The 23,711-nt window shown below is 40.3% G+C and overlaps 1 protein-coding gene across 17 annotated transcripts in view; it reads right to left on the reverse strand.

Annotated features, from left to right (window-relative positions):
- Nucleotides 1–23,711, reverse strand: part of LOC133536781 (protein mono-ADP-ribosyltransferase PARP6) — a 96,448-nt gene that overhangs the window by 28,571 nt on the left and 44,166 nt on the right. For 15 of the 17 annotated variants that reach the window (XM_061877444.1, XM_061877433.1, XM_061877382.1 and 12 more), the window contains 8 exons: nucleotides 12,344–12,427; nucleotides 6,502–6,596; nucleotides 4,998–5,058; nucleotides 4,744–4,834; nucleotides 4,496–4,562; nucleotides 3,041–3,190; nucleotides 1,231–1,381; nucleotides 729–863 (listed from right to left, as the gene is read on the reverse strand). In XM_061877444.1, the coding sequence (XP_061733428.1) occupies nucleotides 729–863; nucleotides 1,231–1,381; nucleotides 3,041–3,190; nucleotides 4,496–4,562; nucleotides 4,744–4,834; nucleotides 4,998–5,058; nucleotides 6,502–6,596; nucleotides 12,344–12,427 (834 nt within the window). The remainder of the gene's footprint in view (nucleotides 1–728; nucleotides 864–1,230; nucleotides 1,382–3,040; nucleotides 3,191–4,495; nucleotides 4,563–4,743; nucleotides 4,835–4,997; nucleotides 5,059–6,501; nucleotides 6,597–12,343; nucleotides 12,428–23,711) is intronic. The other 2 variants (XM_061877473.1, XM_061877455.1) reach the window with 2 other exon arrangements.

Raw genomic sequence — 23,711 nt, forward strand, 5'->3', positions numbered from 1 at the left:
GGAGACAAAAACATGCAATTAAGTGATCAAAATAATAGTTTTACATGTCTTTATCCACACTGTCCGTGCGGGGAAATGGGCTTCAGTTCTGTAGATGACATAACATGGAGAGAGCGGCATATCGAGTCTGACGATGAAAAGGTGGCATTACAGATACAGTTAGTTATCCACCAATCACTCCAAAACTCATTGATATTATGGGAAATGACTGCCAGCTTTACCTTTAAGAGCATATAATACAGCAGGAGTACTTGATAGTGAAATTTTGGTAATCTTGTCACTAAGGGGTTGGCGTAGTGGTTATCGCAGTGGGTTTGATTTCCAGGCTCTGGGTCTTTCTGTATGGAGTTTGCATGTTGTCCTTGTATTTTGTGCGGAGGTTGCATGTTTGCATGTGGTTTTTTTCCTACCACCTCCAAAGACATGCACCTGGGAATTGGTTGATTGGCAACACTAAATTGGCCCTACTGTGTGAATTAGAGTGTTTATCTGTGTTGGCCCTGTGGTGAGGTGGCGGTTTGTCCAGGGTGTACACGCCTTCCGCCAGAGTGCAGCTGGGATAAGCTCCAGCGACCCCGAGAGGTACAAGCGGTAGAAGGTGGATGGATGGATGGATGGATGGATGGATGGATGGATGGATGGATGGATGGATGGCTGGATGGAAGCCATGGGTCTCAACATTTTTCGAAAGAGAAAGAAGGAGGAACAACTGGACCGATGTATTGCACCTGCACTAAGAAGCCATACTCCAGTGTGGGAATGTTCTTGCAGTGGCCGCCCGCCTGGGATGAGAAAAACAATTCAATCAGCTGCCTGGTGGTAATCTGCGCTGGTGCCCTTGCCGCCGGTACAGCCACAGTCTGCTGAGTCAAGTGAAGACAAAGCATAATGGGAAACGGTACACCAGGGGGTTAAAGGTAAGGCTCGGGTGGGTTGATAACAGAGAGGATGATGGATAGTAAATGTTTCAGCTCTGCAGGGTTGAAGTATATGGGAAATGATCTACACTCCAAGGATCAAAGCTTTGGGACACATTGCCATTACTTAGTCAAGGTTCTTAGTCAGACTGTTTGTTGGAAGCCTAGAATTGTCCAAAATGTCTTCTAAGATGAACACTTCAGATAGTCTAGCCCAGCCCAATTGAATAACCAACCTGTCGAGAGCATAGTCCCAAAACCTTTGTCCCTACAGTATAGGTCGAGAACGCGCAGAGTTTGGCAAGACAGTCACCTGGCTGTTTGGTGGATAGCTGAAGAGCTCCCCTTTCGGGTTCTTCATGGTGCAGGAGATGGACCGATTCATGAGTCGAGTCACTCTCAGCTCAGGGACACTCAGTTTCCCTTTTAGGACCGTGTCTTGGATCAAGGGGAAACTTGGAGACCTAGAGAGGGGCAAACACAAAGAATTCCCGTCACATCCTGTTTACATTCAATGGAACAAAAGCAAACGGTAATTGTTGAAGTGTAGCTTATCAAAGGACTTAAGCGTTTTCCATGTACAGCTTACATACAAATATAGACTTACTAGCCACTGAAATTGACTTTACACACATCCAATATTGTCTTAGTATCTGACAATACAGGTGAGTAGCAACATCATCGTGTATTGCCAACAGTCAAGCAGAATCATGGTCTGGGGCTGCAAGAGTGCTGCTGGTACTTGAAATCAGGAGTAGGAGCTCATGGTGAGAAACATGCAGTGTTAATTTTGACAGCAGTTTTGAATTTAGTTTTAGTCAAAAGCTTTTCCAAAAATACATTTTAGTTTTATTCAAATTTTAGTCATCTCTTTCGACTTAGTTTTTGTCAATGAAATTATATCACTTTTTAGTCAACTAAAATTACAGTATATTTAGTCGACTAAAATATGAAGTATTAAAGATAAGGCCTCTTTAAAATCTATTTTAAAGCAGCTTTATTTAGACTAGCGTATTTGCGGACCATGTGGCGCACTGATTATAAGGCTCATTGCCGAAGAGGTCTATTTTTTATACAAAAGGTGCACTGGATTATAAAGCTCATTAAAGGGAGCATATTATGATGTCTTTCCACATCCAAAGACTTCCTTGTGGTCTACATCAGTGGTCCCCAACCGCCAGGCCGCGGTCCGATACCGGGCTGCGGCTCGATTGGTACCGGGCCGCAGAAGAATTTTGTATTATTTTATTTCATTTTTTTTATTAAATCAACATAAAAAACACAGGCTACACTTACAATTAGTGCACCAACCCAAAAAAACTCCCTTTTTCATGACAAAAAAAAAAAGAAAAAAAAAAATTCCCACTCGCCGGGCCGCGGGACAAATTATCAAGCGTTGACCGGTCCGCAGCTACAAAAAGGTCGGGGACCACTGGTCTACATATCATGTAATGGTGGTTCTCTAGTTAAAATGTTTTACAGACCTTTTTCAAGCCGCTTTCTGACCTCTACAGGATGCGATGTTTTGTGGGCGGTCTTATTTAAGAGGCCCCACTTATACAGTGTCTTCTCTTTGTCATTTTTATTGTACCGGTAGTTTTTAGCGCTGCCATAGCAGGTTTAATGACAGATACACGTCCGAACTGTATGCCACGTAATTTCTGGCATTCAGGAAGAGTTAGTGCTGCAAGTGGTTCTGGGTATTTGTTCTGTTGTGTTAATATTGTGTTACAGTGCGGATGTTCTCCCGAAATGCGTTTGCCATTCTTGTTTGGTGTGGGTTCATAGTCTGGCGCATATTTGTAACAGTGTTAAAGTTGTTTATGTGGCCACCCTCAGTGTGACCTGTATGGCTGTCGACCAAGTATACTTGAATTCACGTGTGTGTGAAAAGCAGTAGACATTATGTGATTGGGCCGGCACTCAAAGGTAGTGCCTTTAAGGTTTATTGGCGCTCTGTACTTCTTCCTACGTCCGTGTACCACTCCGTACAGTGGCGTTTTAAAAAGTAATAAATATTATTTATTGAAACCGATACCGATAATTTCCGATATCACATCCGATATCGGCAATCCGAATTATCGGATATCGCTAATAATAAATACAAAAATGGAGGAACATACTTGGGGATTGGGGAGAAGATGCTGAGCCCAGCCCGGAACTTCTTGATGGTTCCGCCTGCTTTGAACCAGCTGTGCCTTTTCTCCTGCTGGGCCTTGAGGAACTCATTACTGAGATGCTTCCACTGCTGAGACGTGAACGTGCTCAGGATCCTGCCACCGAAATACACAACAAGGACACTCAGTCGCGAAAAGGAAAAGGTTAGCGAAACTAATGTCTACTATGAGATGCAGGGATGGGAATGAAGATTTACAAAATCAGCTGAAAATGTCTTAATACTAAAAGACCACTTTGCGGAAGGCTGCACAGCGGCTGCACCCGGGTGCACTTGCCTGCTAGAGAGGTCTGGGGGCATGACTCCCATAAAAAATTTGAAATCTATGTTAGCTAAGAATGCATTTCCTGCTATTTTGAGTCAAAATTTAACAATATTCTCCTGACCAAAATATCACATTTATTAGCAAATGTTTTCATAAAAATGTATCATGTGATGAAATTTATGTATACAAGTTTACACATATATCAAATTCTTGCACACTTTTGGATTATAGACAAAAATAGGGCTACAAATGGATTAACCAGAATTCAAAATATACAAATTTTGAAATACATAAGATCGGGTATTGTACCTCTGAATGGACTCGTCTGTCGTAGATTGGTGTGGGAGGCTTCGATGGTTGATTTGAGGCTGCATTTGTGACGATTTTTGATTTCAGCTTGAAGGCAGATCCCGGTGAAAAATTACTTCTCCATAAACTCACTTTACTTAGATGCCTTGGCGATTTCGCGTGGTCAAAGAGTGCCACCTTTCCCCGATATCCATAGTTCACAATATCCTTGCAATATAAACACTGAGCACGTCCCGGTTAATCGCATATTGCAATGAAATCGCTGATCGGTTCGTCTACTTCTACGATATTGTTGTTAATCTTCACCTTCAGTTTGATAGATATATCCAGCCATGCCCAGTTCCACTTGTTTCTCACGCCCTTACTGATATCTTTCGCTAATGAAGCATTCCTATCTTGAATACGCTTAACCATGTCTGAAACTGTTTCGTCAATAAAGAAACGTGTTAATTGAGAGCTACTGTGTTTTCTTTCCAGATTAGTCAGCCATAAACACAACAAATATAAACAGAATACGAGTCCAGAAACGCTCACAATGATTGAGGATCAGGGACCAGATATTGTCTGCAAACGACGCGTGCAGACGCCTATAACGGGCAATGTCATTGGTTGATGTCGTCAGCTGATAGTAGAGCTAGCCAATCTGGTGCCTTCACACATTGGCATTATATTATATAAATGACCCCGGCGGCGCCAAAATCAGCGTAATTCCGCGGTTCCGCGGAAAATTCCCATCCCTGAAGATGATGATGATGTTTCCTTTTGCACAATAATTAGCTAGCAGGAGTATTTAATCTGAGACCAGCGTGTTCCAATGTGCGGACTCACTTCTTGAGTTGCAGGCCCAAGCTGAATCCTTCTTTATTGGAAGGCTGGAACACGTCGACCGAGGGCTCTGGGGGAAGATGACTCTTGTTATTATTACACGGTGAAGTCACGCAACGCCCCTCTCTTTTTTTTTTTTTTTTGCCTCCAACGCCTCGTGCCGCACACATCGTACTCACCTCCCACGCTCAAGTGAGTGGCACAAATTGCTAAAAAGCGCCTTGAACATCAACACTGACATCTCTACTCACCGGGTCCATCGAGGTACTGAGAAAGAGAAAAGCGTAGTCTCAGAATAATGGGCTCTGTTCTGATTACTTTCCAAGCTGTCGCAACCTCCTCCTGAGTCAGACACATACACACACACATACACATGCAGATATACACAGCGTTAGCCTGCTGATTAGGACACTTTTCTCTACACATGAATAAACTTGCACTACAAGCTCCGTTGCAGTTGCAGCAGCGAGCCAAGATGCACAATGAAGGCCGAACGCTGACTCACGTCGAGGAAGCCGATGTTGATATGTAGCTCGATGTCGACGTCGTCTATGATGCCGTACTCTCTGATGAAAGACGGACAAGAGATTATTTGGACCTCTGCCAGGGTCAAAAGTTTGATGTGCATGGTCATAATTTGGAGTTCGACCGTCACTATCTTGGAAAATATGTCTCGAACATCAAACGAAACAGACTTCAGATTAACTCTACAATTGCACTTCTTCTTTAGCTACTGTGTGCACTATGAGATGTCACCAGCAGACACCGGTGGGGTAAAAATTCAGCTTAATCGGTCCAATTTTAAACACATTAGACCTTCTCCCACTACAAAATTTTACATACACTAACATAATGTCATGGCTGTCTTGAGTTTCCAATAATTTCTACAACTCTTTTATTTTTTTGTGATAAAGTGATTGGAACCCATACTTGTAGGTCACAAAAAATATTCATGAAGTTTGGTTCTTTTATGATTTTATTATGGGTCTACTGAAAATGTGACCAAATCTGCTGGGTCAAAAGTATACAGTGGGGCAAAAAAGTATTTAGTCAGCCACCGATTGTGCAAGTACTCCCACTTAAAATGATGACAGAGGTCTGTAATTTTCATCATAGGTACACTTAGACTGTGAGAAACAGAATGTAAAAAAAATCCAGGAATTCACATTGTAGGAATTTTCATTTTGGGACTGTGTGACAAGGGGTGGCACTTTCGTGACTTCTGCGGTGCTTTTTTGTGGACTTCTCAATCTGCCTCCCGGAGAGCCTTTTGTCTATGGAGATCAGCTGCTGGGTCTCTGCCACACCAGAGTCCATTTGGAGAGACTGGAGGAGATGCGGATGAAGAAACACAGCTGCGGAGCTCGCACTGAGCACCGAGACGGACAAACTTCACAGTGTCTTGGCTGAATGAGCAGGTATCAGACACCTCAGTCTCCTTGGACGTATCCTCGCTTATCCATGCGGACTGGACAGTGGCTGAGAGTGTGTTGGCGGCTGAGAGTGAAGTCGGTTTTCTTGATTGCTTTGTTGGGTCTGCTCCTGTCTCTGGCCATGCTGCCTCCACCCCACTAGACGATGGCGTGGAACACCGCAGAGGCCACCGCAGTGTATACGTTTATTTTACTTTTTATTCGTAGCTGTATGTAGAAGTGGCTGGTTGCATCAGCTCTGCTCTTTTAATGTTTTTAATTCTTTAATGTCCTTTGTTTTCTTTGATGTTTCCCTCTTACACACATGCAAGAGGAATGTGTGCTATGGTTATGAGTTGTTTTTTTCCCTTGGCCTCAGTCTGGACCCCCTCTCCAGGGGCCCAGGCTTAGACCAATTTTTTTTTGTTTGTTTTTGTCTTACCTTTTTATATTTGCATAGTATGTATATATTATTAATGCTATAAATAGAAATGTTGATATATCTAGAAATGTTGGTCCTAAAGAAGTAGGCATTTTTCGGAGGTCTCAAGAAGGTAACAAATACAATAAAGCGTGTGTGTGTGCGTGTGTGTATACCTGACGGAGATTGCACTGTCGGTGTAGATGTCCTTAACCGCCTCGATATCTGCATCGAGCTGAGGGTGGCGGTAGAGGTCAGCAGCGCAGCCCCCCTGTCACAAGCATTGTTTGCCGTCAAAACATGCAACACATTAACGTACTTTTGTCTTTACCAAGCATTCTTAAAAGGTGAAAATAATTTGGAAAATAGTCGACTGGCTTTGAGCCAACCACCAAGTCTATTCTATAACTTTCGCAACGGCCATTTTGTATAAAAAAGTATTAAATAAATAATAATTAAGTCACAGATTTTCTGTAAAGCTGCCACCATATAATAATAAATAATATCCATCCATCCATCAATGGATTATATTTTATATCGCGCTTTTCCATTATTCGATACTCAAAGCGGGAACCCATCATTCATTCACACCTGGTGGTGGTAAGCTACATTTGTAGCTCAATTTCCTGCCCAAGGACACAACGGCAGAGATTTGGATATCAAGAGGCGGGGAGTGAACCTGCAACCCTCAGGCTTCTGGCACAGCCGCTCTATCCACTACGCAATGGGTGTCAAAATCTGCCCCGCGGGCCAAATCTGGCCCGCCGTGTAATTTAATTTGGCCCTTGAGGCAATATCAAATTAACATTAGAGCTGGCCCGCCGGTACTATACAGCGGTCGCGCCGCTGTAACACGGCATTTACCGCTAATACTCATACTTGCCAACCATCCCGATTTTCCCGGGAGACTCCTGAAGTTCAATGACTTTTCCAAAAATCTCCCAGGGCAACCATTCTCCTGAATTTCTCCCGATTCTCCCAATATTGGGGGCGTTCCCTAAAGGCACTGCCTTTAGCGTTCTCTACAAACAGTGTGGAAAAAGTTAATGTTGATATTTACCTTAGAAGGCTGCAAATAGAAAAGAGACATTACATTTTTTATTTCAATTTTATTTAATATACCATTGATGTTTTTTTGTTTGTTTTTTGAAAGTTGATTTTGCACCTTTAAGTTATATAAGCGTTGCTTGTTCCATATTCAGTGTTAAAGCAAATCAGTGTAGCAAACTGAGCAATAATTAACGTTTTATTCATGCACTTTCTCTTGCTACTTCAAGGCTTGAATGTTTGATTCATTCATTATTGTTATTTTATTTTCAAATGTATTATTAGCCTGTGGAAAAAGTTTATTTTGATATTTACCTAATAAGGCTGCAGATAGAAAAGAGGCATTAAATTTTTATTTTTATTTTATTTCATATGCCATTGATATTTTTTAAATTATTGTTGTTATTATTATTTGAAACTCGATTTTGAATGTCACTATAAGGTTATATAAGCATTGCTTGTACAATATTAAATGCAAAACTTGTTTGGGTCCCTATTAAAAGGTTAATTTGTTCAACCTTGGCCTGCTGCTTTGATCATTTTTAAATTTTGGCCCACTCTGTATTTGAGTTCGACACCCCTGCACTACGCCATACCACTGAACTGAACTAAAATCCAGATGCCTTGCAAGGTTGGCATACAGGAAGTATCTTGAAAAGGTATATTTCCCCATATCAGATCAGGCAAGGTCATATCATGCCTGATCTGCAGCGATGCAGTTTTGTGCGTCTGACTAAAAAAAGATGTAAGCGGGCCTGAGTCTGTCATCCACGCCTTTTAGTGTCTAGACAGGGAGTCGGACTCTTTATCTCCACGGCGATTGCACAGCTCAGTGCACTTTCATCCTTATCTTCCGCTGTGCTTTTATGTCCTATGACTTGCAAAAAGATGGGCTTCAAGCCCCTCCCCACTTACTTGGATTTACATTTCAATTACAAATCTTGGATAGTAACACGTTATTTTTATGTTCAAATGAAACATGGTATGAGTCGCTGCCTTTAAAAAGCCACGTATTACTATCTTTTATATTGCCATTCAAATGTGCCTAACGCAAAATAAAATGGCCACACATTTTATTTATTCTCGTTGCAACTATTAAAATAAATGTTTAATAAGACACTGGCCGGGTGCAAATAACCATCGGGCTCTCTAATTAGTGCCAGGTCAAAAAACCTTTTCATAAACAGGTGTGGCTGGAGACAATGTTTTTCATAAACAGGTGTGGCTGGAGACAATGTCCCGATTAATTGGTGGTCAGCAACTTTATCTACCTCTGCATGTGCTTTAAAATGTTGGTTGTGCTACACAGCTGTTGGTATTTAATACTGGCTGTATTGCTAAAAATACAGACTAAGCAGTTTTGTCTTTACTTCTAACAAAAGAAATGTTGATATATCTAGAAATGTTGGTCCTAAAGAAGTAGAAGTAAATATCAACATTAACTTTTTTCCACACTGTGTCGTGCAATATACTTTTTTTTTACGACACCATGCCTCAGGGTCTGTTCTCCTAATATCCCAAGTATCGAGTGCTAAATGCTAACTATAAAATTGTGTGTACTGGTGTTGTCCCAGTAGCAATATTTTGGTACCGATACTGTACCAAAATTATTTTGATACTTTTTGATACTTTTCTAAATAAAGGGCACCACAAAAAATGTCATTATTGGCTTTATTTTAACAAAACATCTTTGGGTACATTAAACATATGTTTCTTATTACAAGTTTGTCCTTAAATAAAATAGTGAACATACAAGACAAAGTGTCTTTTAGTAGTAAGTAAGCAAACAAAGGCTCCTAATTTAGCTACTGACGTATGCAGTAACATATTGTGTCATTTATCATTCTATTATTTTGTCAAAATAATAAATTTTGACAAAAGTTCATTTACTGTTAATATCTGCTTATTTTCTCTTTTAACATGTTCTATCTACACTTCTGTTTAAATGTAATCACCACTTATTCTTCTGCTGTTAGATACTTTACATTAGTTATGGATAAAAAAATATCGGTATCAATCCGATACCAAGTCGTCACAGTATCATACATTGGTCATATTCAAAGTCCTAATGTGTCCAAAGACATATTTCCTGAGTTTATAAACATAATATACATTATACACCACCTCAACCGACGCAAGTAGGGAGGGTGGGGGTTTGGGGGGGTTGGTGGTAGCTGGGGTGTGTATACAGGGCAGCTGTGGCTACAGATGTAGCTTACCACCACCAGGTGTGAATGAATGATGGGTTCCCACTTCTCTGTGAGCGCTTTGAGTATCTAACATTAGAAAAGCGCGATATAAATCTAATCTATCATTATTATTATTATTGTAGCCCGAAATAGTTAGGGCTGCATGGGATTCTGGGTATTTGTTCTCTTGTGTTTATGTTGTATTACGGTACGGATGTTCTCCCGAATTGTGTTTGTCATTCTTTTCTGGTGTTAGTTCACAGTCTGGCACATATGTGTAAAAGTGTTACAGTGTTTTTTTACGGCCACCCTCAGTGTGACCTGTGTAGCTGTTGATCAAATAAGGACTTGCAATCGCACACGTGCGTATAACACAGTCATATGTAACATATAATTGGGCTTGCACGCGTTAGTACAGGTTGTGGAGGGCGCTAAAGGCAGTGCCATTATGGCACCCCCTGAACACTGTCGATTGGGTAAAAATCGACAGGGATTTCGAGAGAATGGATGCCCTGAAATTCAGGGTACTCGCGGGAAAATCTTTGGCAAGCTTTGTTGGCAAGTATGATGCTGTCAAGCGCCGTTCATATTAACCTCGCAGGCCGCAACAACATTATTAAATTGTCATATTAAACCCACGGGTCGCACCAACATTAAATCGTCATATCAAAGTGCGGGCCGCAAAATAACGTCTGTTTGAGACCCCTGCCTTCAAGGCACTGCGTTTAACGTCCTCTCCTCCTTATCGTCACGTCAGCTTTCCCTCTATACAAACAGCGTTTTATATATATGGCTTTTACAGACACACATAAGTGAATGCAAGGCATACTTGATCAACAGCCATACAGGTCACACTGAGGGTGGCCTCATAAACAACTTTAACACCGTTACAAATATGCGCCACACTTTGAACCCACACCAAACAAGAATGACAAACACATTTCGGGAAAACATCTGCACTGTAACACAACATAAACAGAACAAATACCCAAAAACCCTTGCAGCGCTAACTCTTCTGGTACGCTACAATATACACCCCCGCTACCACCAAACCCCGCCCCCCCAACCCAGCCTACCTCAACCCCCGCCCTGCCTACCTCACCCCCCGAACCCAAACTCAAACCCCCCATTTCCCGAATTCGGTCTCAAGGTTGGCAAGTATGATTATTACAGTGGATGTTAGGTGTAGATGCACCAATGGCGCTTCTTTACATTTTGACGGACCGGTACTTTTCAGAGGCAGTAAAATACCAAGTATGATTCATTAGTATCGCGGTACTATACCAATACCGGTACACCGTACAACCCTTGTGTGTACTGTTAGCGGTTGGGATGGGAACCGAATCCGGCACCTTTTTTGGCATCAACCGAATCCTGCCAGTCCTACAAGGCACAGATTCACGTAAAATGCAACGGTGCCATCTTACTGTACCTGGTTTGTTTGTGCCCTATCTATTTTGCACCTTTAAATAAAAGTTTACTGTTGCTTGCACTATTAAAAGAGTGTCTTCTTCAAAGCAATGCCTCTGACCCTATCTTGTTGGCTTACCACAATAAAAGCATGCCACATTTCACTACGACATGGCATTGAAACGTTTGAAATAGTAATTAATTTGATTACCTGTTACATTTTTCCTATTAAGTTAAAATATGTTTGATTGATTGATTGAAACTTTTATTAGTGGATTGCACAGTACAGTACATATTCCGTACAATTGACCACTAAATGGTAACACCCGACAAAGTTTTTCAACTCGTTTGAGTCGGGGTCCATGTTAATCAATTCATGGTACAAATATATACTATCAACATAATACAGTCATCACACAACTTAATCATCATAGTATATTCATTGAATTATTGACATTATTTACAATCCGGGGGATGGGATACTTCAGTCATCAACAATTAAATAATCTGAGAAATGGACATTGTAACAGTGTAGGTCTCACTTAGTAGGATATGTACAGCGAGCGGTGAATATAGTGAGCTCAGAAAGCATAAGCACAAGTATATACATTTGATTACTTACATTTCTTTATTTACAATCTGGGGAGGTGGGATGTGGAGGGGGGAGGGTGTTAGTGGAGGGTTGTAGCTGCCTGGAAGTGTTCTTTTAGTACGGTTTTGAAGGAGGGTAGAGATGCACTTTCTTTTACACCTGTTGGGAGTGCATTCCATATTGATGTAGCATTGAAGGAGAATTAGTTAACACCTTTGTTAGATCGGAATCTGGGTTTGACGTGGTTTGTGGAGCTACCTCTGATGTTGTGGTTATGGCGGTCATAACCACAGATTCAGATATCCGGTATCAGGTCAGGTGTAGCGAATTTTATAGACAAGGCTCAGTGCAAGTTGTTTTACTCTGTCCTCAACCCTGAGCCAGCCCACTTTGGAGAAGTAGGTAGGAGTGAGGTGTGATCTGGGGTGGAGTTCTAGAAGTAACCTGATTAGCTTGTTCTGGGATGTGTGGAGTCTTGATTCGAGGGTTTTGGACGTGCTGGGGTACCAGGATGTGCATGCGTATAGTCAAAAAAGGGTTGAGAGTTCCCGACAGAATCAGAGCACTGAAAGTTTTCTATTTAAAACTTTTTTTTCTTTAATGGCGCTATCAAATTGGCCCATAATGGCTGTAACACACGAAATGGCCATCCAAACACCTTTCCAAACTGTTTTGATTGACGCCGATGGATTTGTGAGGAAATCTCGTTCACAATCCATCCGTCAAAGTTAATAGTGTGCCAAAAACCCACAAAGCAAGCAATATGGCTGAACGTCATACCTGGATGCCGATGCCGTACAGGAACTGCTCCGGCTCATTCTCCCCATCGGATTCCTCATCGCTCCAACACTGGCCTTTGATGTCCTGTGTGTTTGTTTTTATATATATAGTGAAGAAGCCATTATGTTTGAGAAAAGCAGGGGGGGAAAAGCATCTTTCATCATTTCATCCTTTTCATCATTTTAACAGCCTGTTCAAGGGCTTGCAAGCACAGCTTTTTATAACGTCTTCAAAAACCCGAATAAACACAGATTGCAGAAAACTCAAAAGACAAACTTCAGAGCAATGATATGTTTTATCAGCGATTAAAAATAACCAGCCTTTATTCCCAGGGGTTCGAATAATATATCAGCAGATTTGTTAGCTTTGACTTGGCAAGTAATGCAGGGGTGTCCAAACATATTCCACTGAGAAACATTGTTGGTTGTTTAATTGTTTTTATTTTGGGAACAGGGTAACAGCAATCCAACATACATGCTAAGAATTTAAATATATACTGAAAAAAAGCCTGCATGCTTTGTGTTATAGGTGACGAAGCATATTATTAGTCGTAATACTAGTAGAGTACTCTGATGTACTGTAAACAAATACAGTAAATCCCCTGTCCACATGGGAACGCTTCAGTTGTTTTCTTTTTCAGGGGCTTGAAAAAAAAAAGGGTCCCCTTAATGCAGTTGATGGGGGACGAGGAAAGACCTATGTGCTGTTTTCTTTAATAAAAATAAGGATACAATGTTCTGCATAGGTGTACTTATAACGATTATATAGACCAGTGGTTCTCAAATGGGGGTACTTGAAGGTATGCCAAGGGGTACGTGAGATTTTTTTTAAAATATTCTAAAAATAGCAACAATTCAAAAATCCTTTATAAATATATTTATTGAATAATACTTCAACAAATTATGAATGTAAGTTCATAAACTGTGGAGAAAAAAAAATACAACAATGCAATATTTAGTGTTGACAGCTACATTTTTTGTGGACATGATCCATAGATATTGATGTTAAAGATGTATTTTTTTGTGGAGAAATGTTTAGAATTAAGTTCATGAATCCAGATGAATCCACCGCCGGATCGTACATTGTTTTTGTTTTTGAGTCCTTTTGAGTTTCCTGATTATTTTTGGACTCTTCCGATCCCTGGTTTGTGCACTTCCTTGTTTTGTCTTGTTACCATGGTTTCTCATTTGTTCCACCTGCACTGGTTTTTTGACGCACACCTGTTTATAATTACTGTCTCCTTGTATTTAAGCCTGCCTTCTCCCGTTGTTTAGTCTTGGTTTGTAGTTTGCCCCACGCAACAATCACGTTGGTGTATTTTATGTCTTTACTATTGCTAAGTCTAGCCTTAGCTTCGCGTACACTCGACACGTCTATTTGGCTCTTTGGACTCTGATCTAAGATTAGCGCTAGCTTCCCGTGCCTTTTCTTTTGCCCGTTTTTCAAAAGTGTTGTATTAATCCAAGCTCCTACCTGCTTATCCTGGTCTTGTGCATCTTGGGGTGACTAAACACGCACACAATGCGCTTCCAACATGACAGAATCTATTACAATCCCCAAAGAGGGCACTTTAAGTTGATGATTACTTCTATGTGTAGAAATCTTTATTTATAATTGAATCACTTGTTTATTTTTCAACAACTTTTTTGTTATTTTTATATATTTTTTTCCAAATAGTTCAAGAAAGACCATTACAAATGAGCAATTTTTTGCACTTTTATTCAACTGAGTAAATCAGAAACCGATGACATAGTGCTGTATTTTACTACTTATCTCTTTTTTTCAACCAAAAATGCTATGCTTTGATTAGGGGGTACTTGAATCAAAAAAATGTTCACAAGGGGTACATCACTGAAAAAAGGTTGAGTACCAATGTTATAGACCGTTGATACTATTTGTAGATGGGTGGAAAGTGCGGGGCGCGAAATATTTTTTTCTTCCAATGGGGCGTGACAGAAAATAATTGAGGAACAGTGCCTTAATGAATGGTATAGTCTTGTCCAGATGGGAACGGCTCAGTAGGTGAAAACCATCTAATCAGGGCTAAATCAGGGCCCTAAGCAGAATTTTATTTTGACCAAATTGTCACACTTTTTTATTTAAGTGAAATTATTTCAATATTTTGTTCTCAAAAAGTTGCATTTAATTTGATGCATGTTTTGTACTGAAACTGTTTTTATATTTTTAATGCAAAATAACAAATTTAACACAGCCATTCACATATTATACTGACACCAGCTCTGTTAATTTTGACAAAAATTCATTTTCAGTCATAGTCTATTGCCAAAAACTTATTTTAGTTTTAATCTAATTTTAGTCATCTAAATTGATGAAGTTTTAATCCAGTAATGAAATTACGCATCATTTATTCAGCTAAAATAACAGTAAATGTAGTCGACTAAAGTATTAAGTATAAAAGATAAGGCCTTTTTAAAGATTATTTGAAAACGCTTTTTAGACTGACTGCAAAGTATTTGTTGAACATAGAAGTAACATGATCTTAAGGCCAGAAACGATGTATGATGTATAAGATGGTCAATGCCAAAACATATCTTGCAGGCACTTTTCAAAGTCAAAAGTTAAAGTACACATTTTTTTTTCTATGTTTTATGCTACGTCTGTGGAAAAGCAGCTATGTACAGTATGTATGTGTGCTTTGAAACAACGCTCCGATGCATGCCTTCATTATAATTTGTTTATGAATGCAGGAGAACCGAAGGCAGCAAATACACTTAGCTTTAACTTGCAGTTGTGTAGATATCACAATGACTCGCCTGCTGATGGCATCATTTAGCGTCAAAAAAGTTTTTAAAAATGTGTGCTCTTTACTTTCCCATAGCTGTACACATATCACGATGTGAAACGTATGGAATCCACATAATATTGTTTTTGCGGTGAGGATTTCAAATTCCTCATCTCACAAGAAAAATCATCTGATTGGCTCTCCTTAATATGTAACTGCTAGCCTCACTTTTATTAAGTGCGCTGTGTAAGAGCTGTTATCCGATATAGTAACACACAGTCCCACCAATCTCCATGACCAAAATAAATTTAAACTGTCAACAGTTTTAGTCGACAAAAATGTCCGTTAACGTTGTTATCGTCTTAGTCAACTTTTTGATTTGATTCGTTATAGTCTTATTTTCATCAGGAGAATATAGGTTATTGAAAATAACTCTAGCCTTTAAATAGACTCCCTTTTTAGACCAGTTGATCTGCCGTTTCTTTTCTTTTTCTTCTATGTCCCACTCTCCTTTGTGGAGGGAGTCCGGTCCGATCCGGTGGCCATGTACTGCTCGCCTGTGTATTGGCTGGGGACATCTCTGCGCTGCTGATCCGCCTCCGCTTGGGATGGTTTCCTGCTGGCTCCGCTGTGAACGGGACTCTCGCTGCTGTGTTGGATCCGCTTTGGACTGGACTCTCGCGACTGTGTTGGATCCATTATGGATTGAACTTTCACAGTATCATGTTAGACCCGCTCGACATCCATTGCTTTCCTCCTCTCCAAGGTTCTCATAGTCATCATTGTCACCGACGTCCCACTGGGTCATTATTGTCACCGATGTCCCACTGGGTGTGGGTCATTATTGTCACCGATGTCCCACTGGGTGTGAGTTTTCCTTGCCCTTATGTGGGCCTACCGAGGATGTCGTAGTGGTTTGTGCAGCCCTTTGAGACACTAGTGATTTAGGGCTATATAAGTAAACATTGATTGATTGATTGATTGAACTATGGTTAAAATTATTAGTCACCAAAATTAACACTGGCGTACAGGCGGAATTCAAACCGAGTACTTACAGTAGGGCAAAAAAGTATTTAGTCAGCCACCGATTGTGCAAGTTCTCCCACTTAAAATGATGACAGAGGTCTGTAATTTTCATCAAAGGTACACTTCAACTCTGAGAGACAGAATGTGAAAAAAAATCTAGGAATTCACATTGTAGGAATTTTAAATAATTTATTTGTAATTTATGGTGGAAAATAAGTATTTGGTCAACCATTCAAAGTATTCTTCTTCCTCCAAACACGACAAGTTGAGTTTGTACCAAAATGGATACATGGATGATACAGCAGAGGATTGGGAGAATGTCATGTGATCAGATGAAACCAAAATAGAACATTTTGGTATAAACTCAACTTCCTCCAAACACGACAAATTGAGTTTATACCAAAAAGTTCTATTTTGGTTTCATCTGACCACATGACATTCTCCCAATCCTCTGCAGTATCATCCATGTATCCATTTTGGTATAAACTCAACTCGTCGTGTTTGGAGGAAGAAGAATACTGAGTTGCATCCCAAGAACACCATACCTACTGTGAAGCATGGGGGTGGAAACATCATGCTTTGAGGCTGTTTTCCTGCTAAGGGGACAGGACGATTGATCCGTGTTAAGGAAAGAATGAATGGGGCCATGTATCGTGAAATTTCGAGCCAAAACCTCCTTCCATCAGTGAGAGCTTTGAATGGTTGACCAAATACTTATGTTCCACCATAATTTACAAATACATTCTTTAAAATTCCTACAATGTGAATTCCTGGATTTTTTTTTCACATTCTGTCTCTCACAGTTGAAGTGTACCTATGATGAAAATTACAGACCTCTGTCATCATTTTGAGTGGGAGAACTTGCACAATCGGTGGCTGACTAAATACTTTTTTGCCCCCACTGTATATCAACAAGTCCAGCAGTAACACAGCACGCCAGTAAATGCCCCGAGTAAATTTGCCAATATATTTTTTTTAGCACAGAGCAGGAAGGCTATGAATCTGTTTGTAGTAAAACATCACATGAAGCGCCCTGTCATTCATTGACTGACATTTCGATTATTCGCACAAAACGAATCTCGAGGCCCGATACGCACAACGCATGATCCGTGTATAGGAAAGGGCGGCCATGGATGTAATACATATGCCACACCTACACACAAACAGACACAGGACATACAGAAACTATGGAAGAATAAAGACCGCAACACGCCAAACAAACGCAAGAAGAAGATGACGGCGAACACACAGGGGCATAGAACGGGTTGTTAATTTGCCAAAGCAGTGGACAAGTGTGCATTTCTACCATGAATTTCTTGTGCAGTCAGAGACTGCCCATGTGTATGACTATTTGCATGTGCTTTAAATTTTTCGATAGATTTTTTTTCCAACTTCCAAATCCAGAATTGATAAATATAGGCTAAGAGTTTACAGAAATTGGTGTGAGCTTGTTTTGGTAACTGCCATGCAATAAAAACACAAAACTCCCTTCTGTAGTGCATCATAATGAAGCCAAGGAAAGTTGTTGTACCAATTTTCTTGAAAGCTAAAAAAGTTTTGTTTGACAGAACTTGGCTGTGGCAAAAGTCACACTGTCACACTTTGTCAAAAACTTCCACTTAGCTGCACTTACTACAACCAAGCAACATTATTTTTATATCCACTGTTATACAGTTGCGTTCAAAAGTTTACATACACTTGTAAAGAACATAATGTCATGGCTGTCTTGAATTTTCAATAATTTCTACAACTCTTATTTTTTTGTGATAGAGTGATTGGAGCACATCACAAAAACATTCATGAAGTTTGGGTCTTTATTGAATTTATTATGGGTCTACTGAAAATGTGACCAAATCTGCTGGGTTAAAAGTATACATACAGCAATGTTAATATTTGGTTGCATGTCCCTTGGCAAGTTTCACTGCAATAAGGCGCTTTAGGTAGCCATCCACAAGCTTTTGGCCAGCTTCTGATTGAAATTTTAACCACTCCTCTTGACACAATTGGTGCAGTTCAGCTAAATGTGTTGGTTTTCTAACATGGACTTGTGTCTTCAGCATTGTCCACACGTTTAAGTCAAGACTTTGAGAAGGCCACTCTAAAAACTTAATTCTAGCCGGATTTAGCCATTCCTTTACCACTTCTGACGTGTGTTTGGGGTCAGTGTCCTGTTGGAAGACCCAACTGCCCCCAAGACCCAATTTTCGGACTGATGATTTCAGGCTCAAACTCAGTTTTTAGAATGGCCTTCCCAAAGTCCCAAAGAAAACCGACAGATTTAGCTGAACTGCACCAATTTTGTCAAGAGGAGTGCTCAAAATTTCTACCAAAAGCTTGCCAGAAGCTTGTGGATGGCTACCAAAAGAGGTTTATTGCAGTGAAACTTAACATGGGACATGTAACCAAATATTAACATTGCTGTATGTATACTTTTGACCCAGTAGATTTAGTCACTTTTTAAGTAGACCCATAATAAATTCACAAAAGAACCAAACTTAATGCATGTTTTTTGTGACCAATATGTGTTCCAATCACTCTATAACAGAAAAATAAGAGTTATAGAAATGATTGGAAACTCAAGACAGCCATGACATTGTGTTCTTTACAAGTGTATGTAAACTTTTGACACCGACTGTATGTTACTCCTTTTTACCTGTTTGTTTACTCCTGTCTTTCTTTCACTTTGACTCCCTGCCTCAAGTTTGTGATGTTCCTGCGTGGCATTATTATATTTACACCATACAACATTACTTATACTGATGTAATGCATCGGCATTTCACTTAAAATCCAAACTCAATAGTACTGTGGAAAATAGTAAAGAATTATTTTTTTTTTAAATCAACTCGACATCGGTCATCAGCTATTTTCCTTACTTATTATAGTCAATACTATGATTTTGAAATATTTCCGTATGCCCTGAAGCTCCTCCTGACACTCCCTGATTGTATTAGTTATTCTCATACTAAAATACAATTGTTTAGAGAGTAATACCAGGCTAATACATTTCACTCATTCATGACCTTAGCTTCCTTGGTCCATATTTCATTACTTCACCTTCCTCACTATTCTATGTAAGATAATTCTATTGTAAGACATAATTTCAGATCATATCTAATATAATGTCATGCATGTTGATAAATGGTCAAAGTGTTGTGTTTGTGTCATACTGTAAATGTTACTTACACTGACGTTATTCCTTAAAATAACAGTAAATCCTGCTCCTAATTCATTCTTTTGTGATTTTTTTAGTGGTAGCATTTTGCTGAATGGGAAATGACGAAACATTTGAGCTAGTATTTATGTTACTTGGCTGCACAGGCAAATTTACCAATTAAATAATGGATAAGTGACCCTGCCAGAAATCAGATGACTTGACTCAAAATACGAATATAAAAAAACGACAAGACGTTATAAAAAAGCAATATTCATGGCAATGTTCTCAATTGACCGTCTGCAAGCGTCGCCGTCCAGCCTGCTCTCTCTTTCTCTCTCTCTCTCTCCCGCCCCCACACTCAGAACTGGTGAAGCAATGACGCCGTGTTGTGCTTTCAAAATAAAAGCATGTGTATTTGTGAGGTACATTTTTTTTTAGGTGGACAAATCCCTCTTTATAGAATACTGCAAACACATCCAAGAAACCCTAGTTTCTTGTCTGGACTGGCGACAAAGTAGAATTACGTCGTCCAATCACAATTCTTTTAATCAGATCAATTCCTCTTTTGAATCGCGATTAATCGCAGTTGTTACAAAAAACGTTGCTTAACTTTTTTGTGCCGTTTTTGTTGACAACATCGCCAAGGGTATTCTCCACCCGGGGGATAGAGAAAAACTCAATGATGATTGGTTTGTTTACCTATGAGAAAACCCCTGAGGATTGGCTTATTTAGGTAAGATGAGTCACGATTGGCTAAAGTCAGGGCCAGTCAGAGGTAAAATAGGGCACTTTTAAACCAGGAAGCAAAATCCAAACTAATTTCCCGCAGCGGTGGCAGAAACCATTTGAGGCAAGTGTCTTGTTTAAATAATTGTGTTTCTTCCAGGGTGCATCAATTGGCCATTTATCAGTACTTTTATTTATTTGGCAATAGTTTTAACACTTATTTCAATTATAAACGTGTTTTGTTCTGGCTGACTAACAGCTGTGTGAGCAAACCACTAGGGATGGGGTTTGATAGGAAAAGTGTCCATACCGATTACCTCATGCTGTTAAGTTAACACTGGTATAAAAGTTGCATAGGATTCCAGTACTGGCACACAACTATGTTCATTTGTATTGATTTATGTTCATCTAAAGCAGTGGTTCTCAACCTTTTTTCAGTGATGTACCCCCTGTGAACATTTTTAATTCAAGTTCCCCCTAATCAGAGCAAAGCATTTTTGGTTGAAAAAAGAGATAAAGAAGTAAAATACAGCACTCACTTTGTCATCAGTTTCTGATTTATTAAATTGTATAACAGTGCAAAATATTGGTCATTTGTAGTGGTCTTTCTTGAACTATTTGGAAAAAAAGATATAAAAATAACTAAAAACTTGTTGAAGAATAAACAAGTGATTTAATTATAAATAAAGATTTCTACACATAGAAGTAATCATCAACTTAAAGTGCCCTCGTTGGGGATTGTAAGAGAGATCCATCTGGATCCATGAACATTCTAAACATTTCTTCCCAAAAAAATAAATCTTTAACATCAATATTTATGGAACATGTCCACAAAAATGACTATTGCATTGATGCATTTCTTTTCAGTTTATTAACTTACATTCATATGTTGTTTAGTATTATTCAATAAATATATTTATAAAAGATTTTTGAATTGTTGCTATTTTTAGAATATTTTTTAAAAATCCCACATACCCCTTGGCATGCCTTCAAGTACCCCCAGGGGTACACGTACCCCCATTTGAGAACCACCGATCTAAATAGTGTGTTAGAGAGGCTACTATGTTTTGGTGTTTCTTCGATATTATTAATATTATTTAACTGCCTTTAAATAAAAATAAAAAAATCCAGTATTGTCTCCCTCATTTTGTACATGACTAAGTTAAAAGAAATGGCAAAATGTTAAAAAGCCAGACAGAGGGCATGTTTCCAGTTTGTGTTTTTTATAACAACTAATCAAACATAATTTATTCTCTGCCCATTTGTTTGGTGGAAAGTTGTAAATTAAGTTGAGATACAGTATCTATTTACATATATTTAGTGAGTGTGAAGATTGTCTGTCTATCTGTGTTGGCCCTGCGATGAGCTGGCGAATAGTCCAAAGTGTACCCCGCCTTCCGCTCATGTGCAGCTGGGCTGGCTTCAGCACCCCCCGTGACCCCGTAAGGGACAAGTGGTAGAAAATGGATGGATGGAGCAAATGTGGAAAAGGTGAGTCCCTTGTTCCACTGGGTGATTTCAACACTCACGTTGACAACAACAGTGGGACCTGGAGAAACGTGATTGGGAGAAACGGATGCCCTGATTTGAACCAAAGTGTTGTTTTGTTATTGGTAATTTCTGCTGGTCACAGATTCTATGTAACAAACACCAAGTTCAAACATAAGAGCAGTTGGCATTAGGACACCCTAGGCCGCAGTTCGATTAATGGCTTTGTGGTTGTATCATCAGATTTGCGGTCTGATGTTTTGGCCTGTCGGGTGAAGAGAGGGTTGGAGCTTTCAACCGATCACTAGTTGGTGGTGAGTCGGCTCCATAGGTGGGATAGTATGCCGGACAAACCTGGCAGGCCCAAACGCAAAGTGAGGGTCTGCTGGGAATGTCTGGCAGAGTCTCCTGTCAGAGAGTTTCAATTCTCACCTCTGGGAGAACTTTGAACATGTTACGAGGGAGGTGCTGGATGTTTAGTCTGAGTGGACCATGTTCCGTGGCTCTTTTGTCGAGACAGCCGATCGGAGCTGTGGACGCAAGGTGGTTGATGCCTCCCGTGGCAGTGATCCCAAGACACCAACGCTGAGGGATGCTGTCAAGCTTAGGAAGGAGTCCTATCGGGTCCTTAAGGCTCATGGTACTCCGGAGGCAGTGGACAGGTCAAATAGTGTGTAGAGGCAAAAACTCAAACATTGGAGGAGTTTGGAGAAGCCTTGAAAAACGACTTCTGAACGGCTTCAAAGCGGTTCTGGATCACCATCCACCGGCTCAGGAGGGGGAAGCAGTGCATTGTGAACACCTTGTATAGTGGGGACGGTGGGCTGCTGGTGTCGACTGGGGAGGCTGTGGATAGGTGGAAGGAATACTTCGAAGATCTCCTCCCTTTTTTTTTTTTTGTCCTGTCCAGCCACACAGGCAAATCATATTGTTGATGTAGATTCCCATATTTGCAGTAGAGATTTACTTTACAAAATAGAAATGTGGGATACTTTTCTTGTTGCCTGATTTGTATTTGACTTTATGAAATAGATGTACAGTATATCAATGTTTGGCGCAGCCAGACCAGAGCAGGAGGGAATAGACAGAAGAAAGAAAAGAAGACAGAGGGGGAAATTGCCGGGAGAAAAGGGGGATAATACAAAGAAACAACAACAACAACAAAAACAGAACATCATCAGCAAATGTGATATGTTCGAATATGACACGAAAAGTGATAGAAGAGAAGCAGTGAAGTAAATATTAATAACACAGAAATGACAATGAACATTTTTACACTATGAGTGGAGTAATAAAAATAACAATAGAAATAAGACTATTGAAAATGAATAATTATTAATTGCCTCTATCATCAACAATACAATTGTTTCAAATGCAACGATACATTTATGTAATGAAAACTTGAATTACAAAAGAAGGCAGATCTCTGAAATCCCACCTATAAGGAAGCAGTGCCTGGGGACTCTCCTATTTCTGGAGTGGAGGTTGCCAAGGTAGTTATGAAGCTCCTCTGTGCCAGGGCTCCAGGTGTGGTTGAGATCCGCCCAGAGTTCCTTAAGGCTCTGGATGCTGTGGATGCTGTGGGGCTGTCGTGGTCGACAAGACTGCAGGATTGCGCGGACATCGGGGGCGGTGCCTCTGTTTTGGCAGACAAGGGTGGTGGTTCCTCATTTTAAGGAACCGGAGGGTGTGTTCCAACTATAGTGGGATCACACGCCACAGCCTTCCCGGTAAGGTGTATTCAAGTGTACTAGAGATGAGGCTACGCTGAATAGTCGAACCTCGGATTCAGGAGGATCAGTGTGGTTTTCATCTTGGTCGTGGAACTGTGGACCAACTCGATCCTCTCGGCAGGATCCTTGAAGATCCATGGGAGTTTGCCCAATCAGTCCACATGTGTTTTGTGGACTTGGAGAATCCATACAACCGAGTCCCTCGGGAAGTCCTGTGGAGAGTGCTCAGAGAGTATGGGGTATCGGACCGCCTGATTGTGGCGGTCTGCTCCCTGTATTATCGGTGTCAGAGCTTGGTCAGAATTTCCGGCAGTAAGTTGGACTCGTTTTCAGTGAGGGTTGGACTCTGCCAGGGCTGCCCTTTGTCACGATTCAGTTTACAACTTTTATGGGCAAAATTTCTAGGAGCAGTCTAGGTATTGAGGGGATCCGGTTTGGTGGCTGCAGGATGTAGTCACTGCTTTTTGCAGATGTTGTGGTCCTGCTGGTTTCATCTG

The sequence above is a fragment of the Nerophis ophidion genome, linkage group LG02 (assembly GCF_033978795.1).
Source record: "Nerophis ophidion isolate RoL-2023_Sa linkage group LG02, RoL_Noph_v1.0, whole genome shotgun sequence".
Classification (NCBI taxonomy): domain Eukaryota; kingdom Metazoa; phylum Chordata; class Actinopteri; order Syngnathiformes; family Syngnathidae; genus Nerophis; species Nerophis ophidion.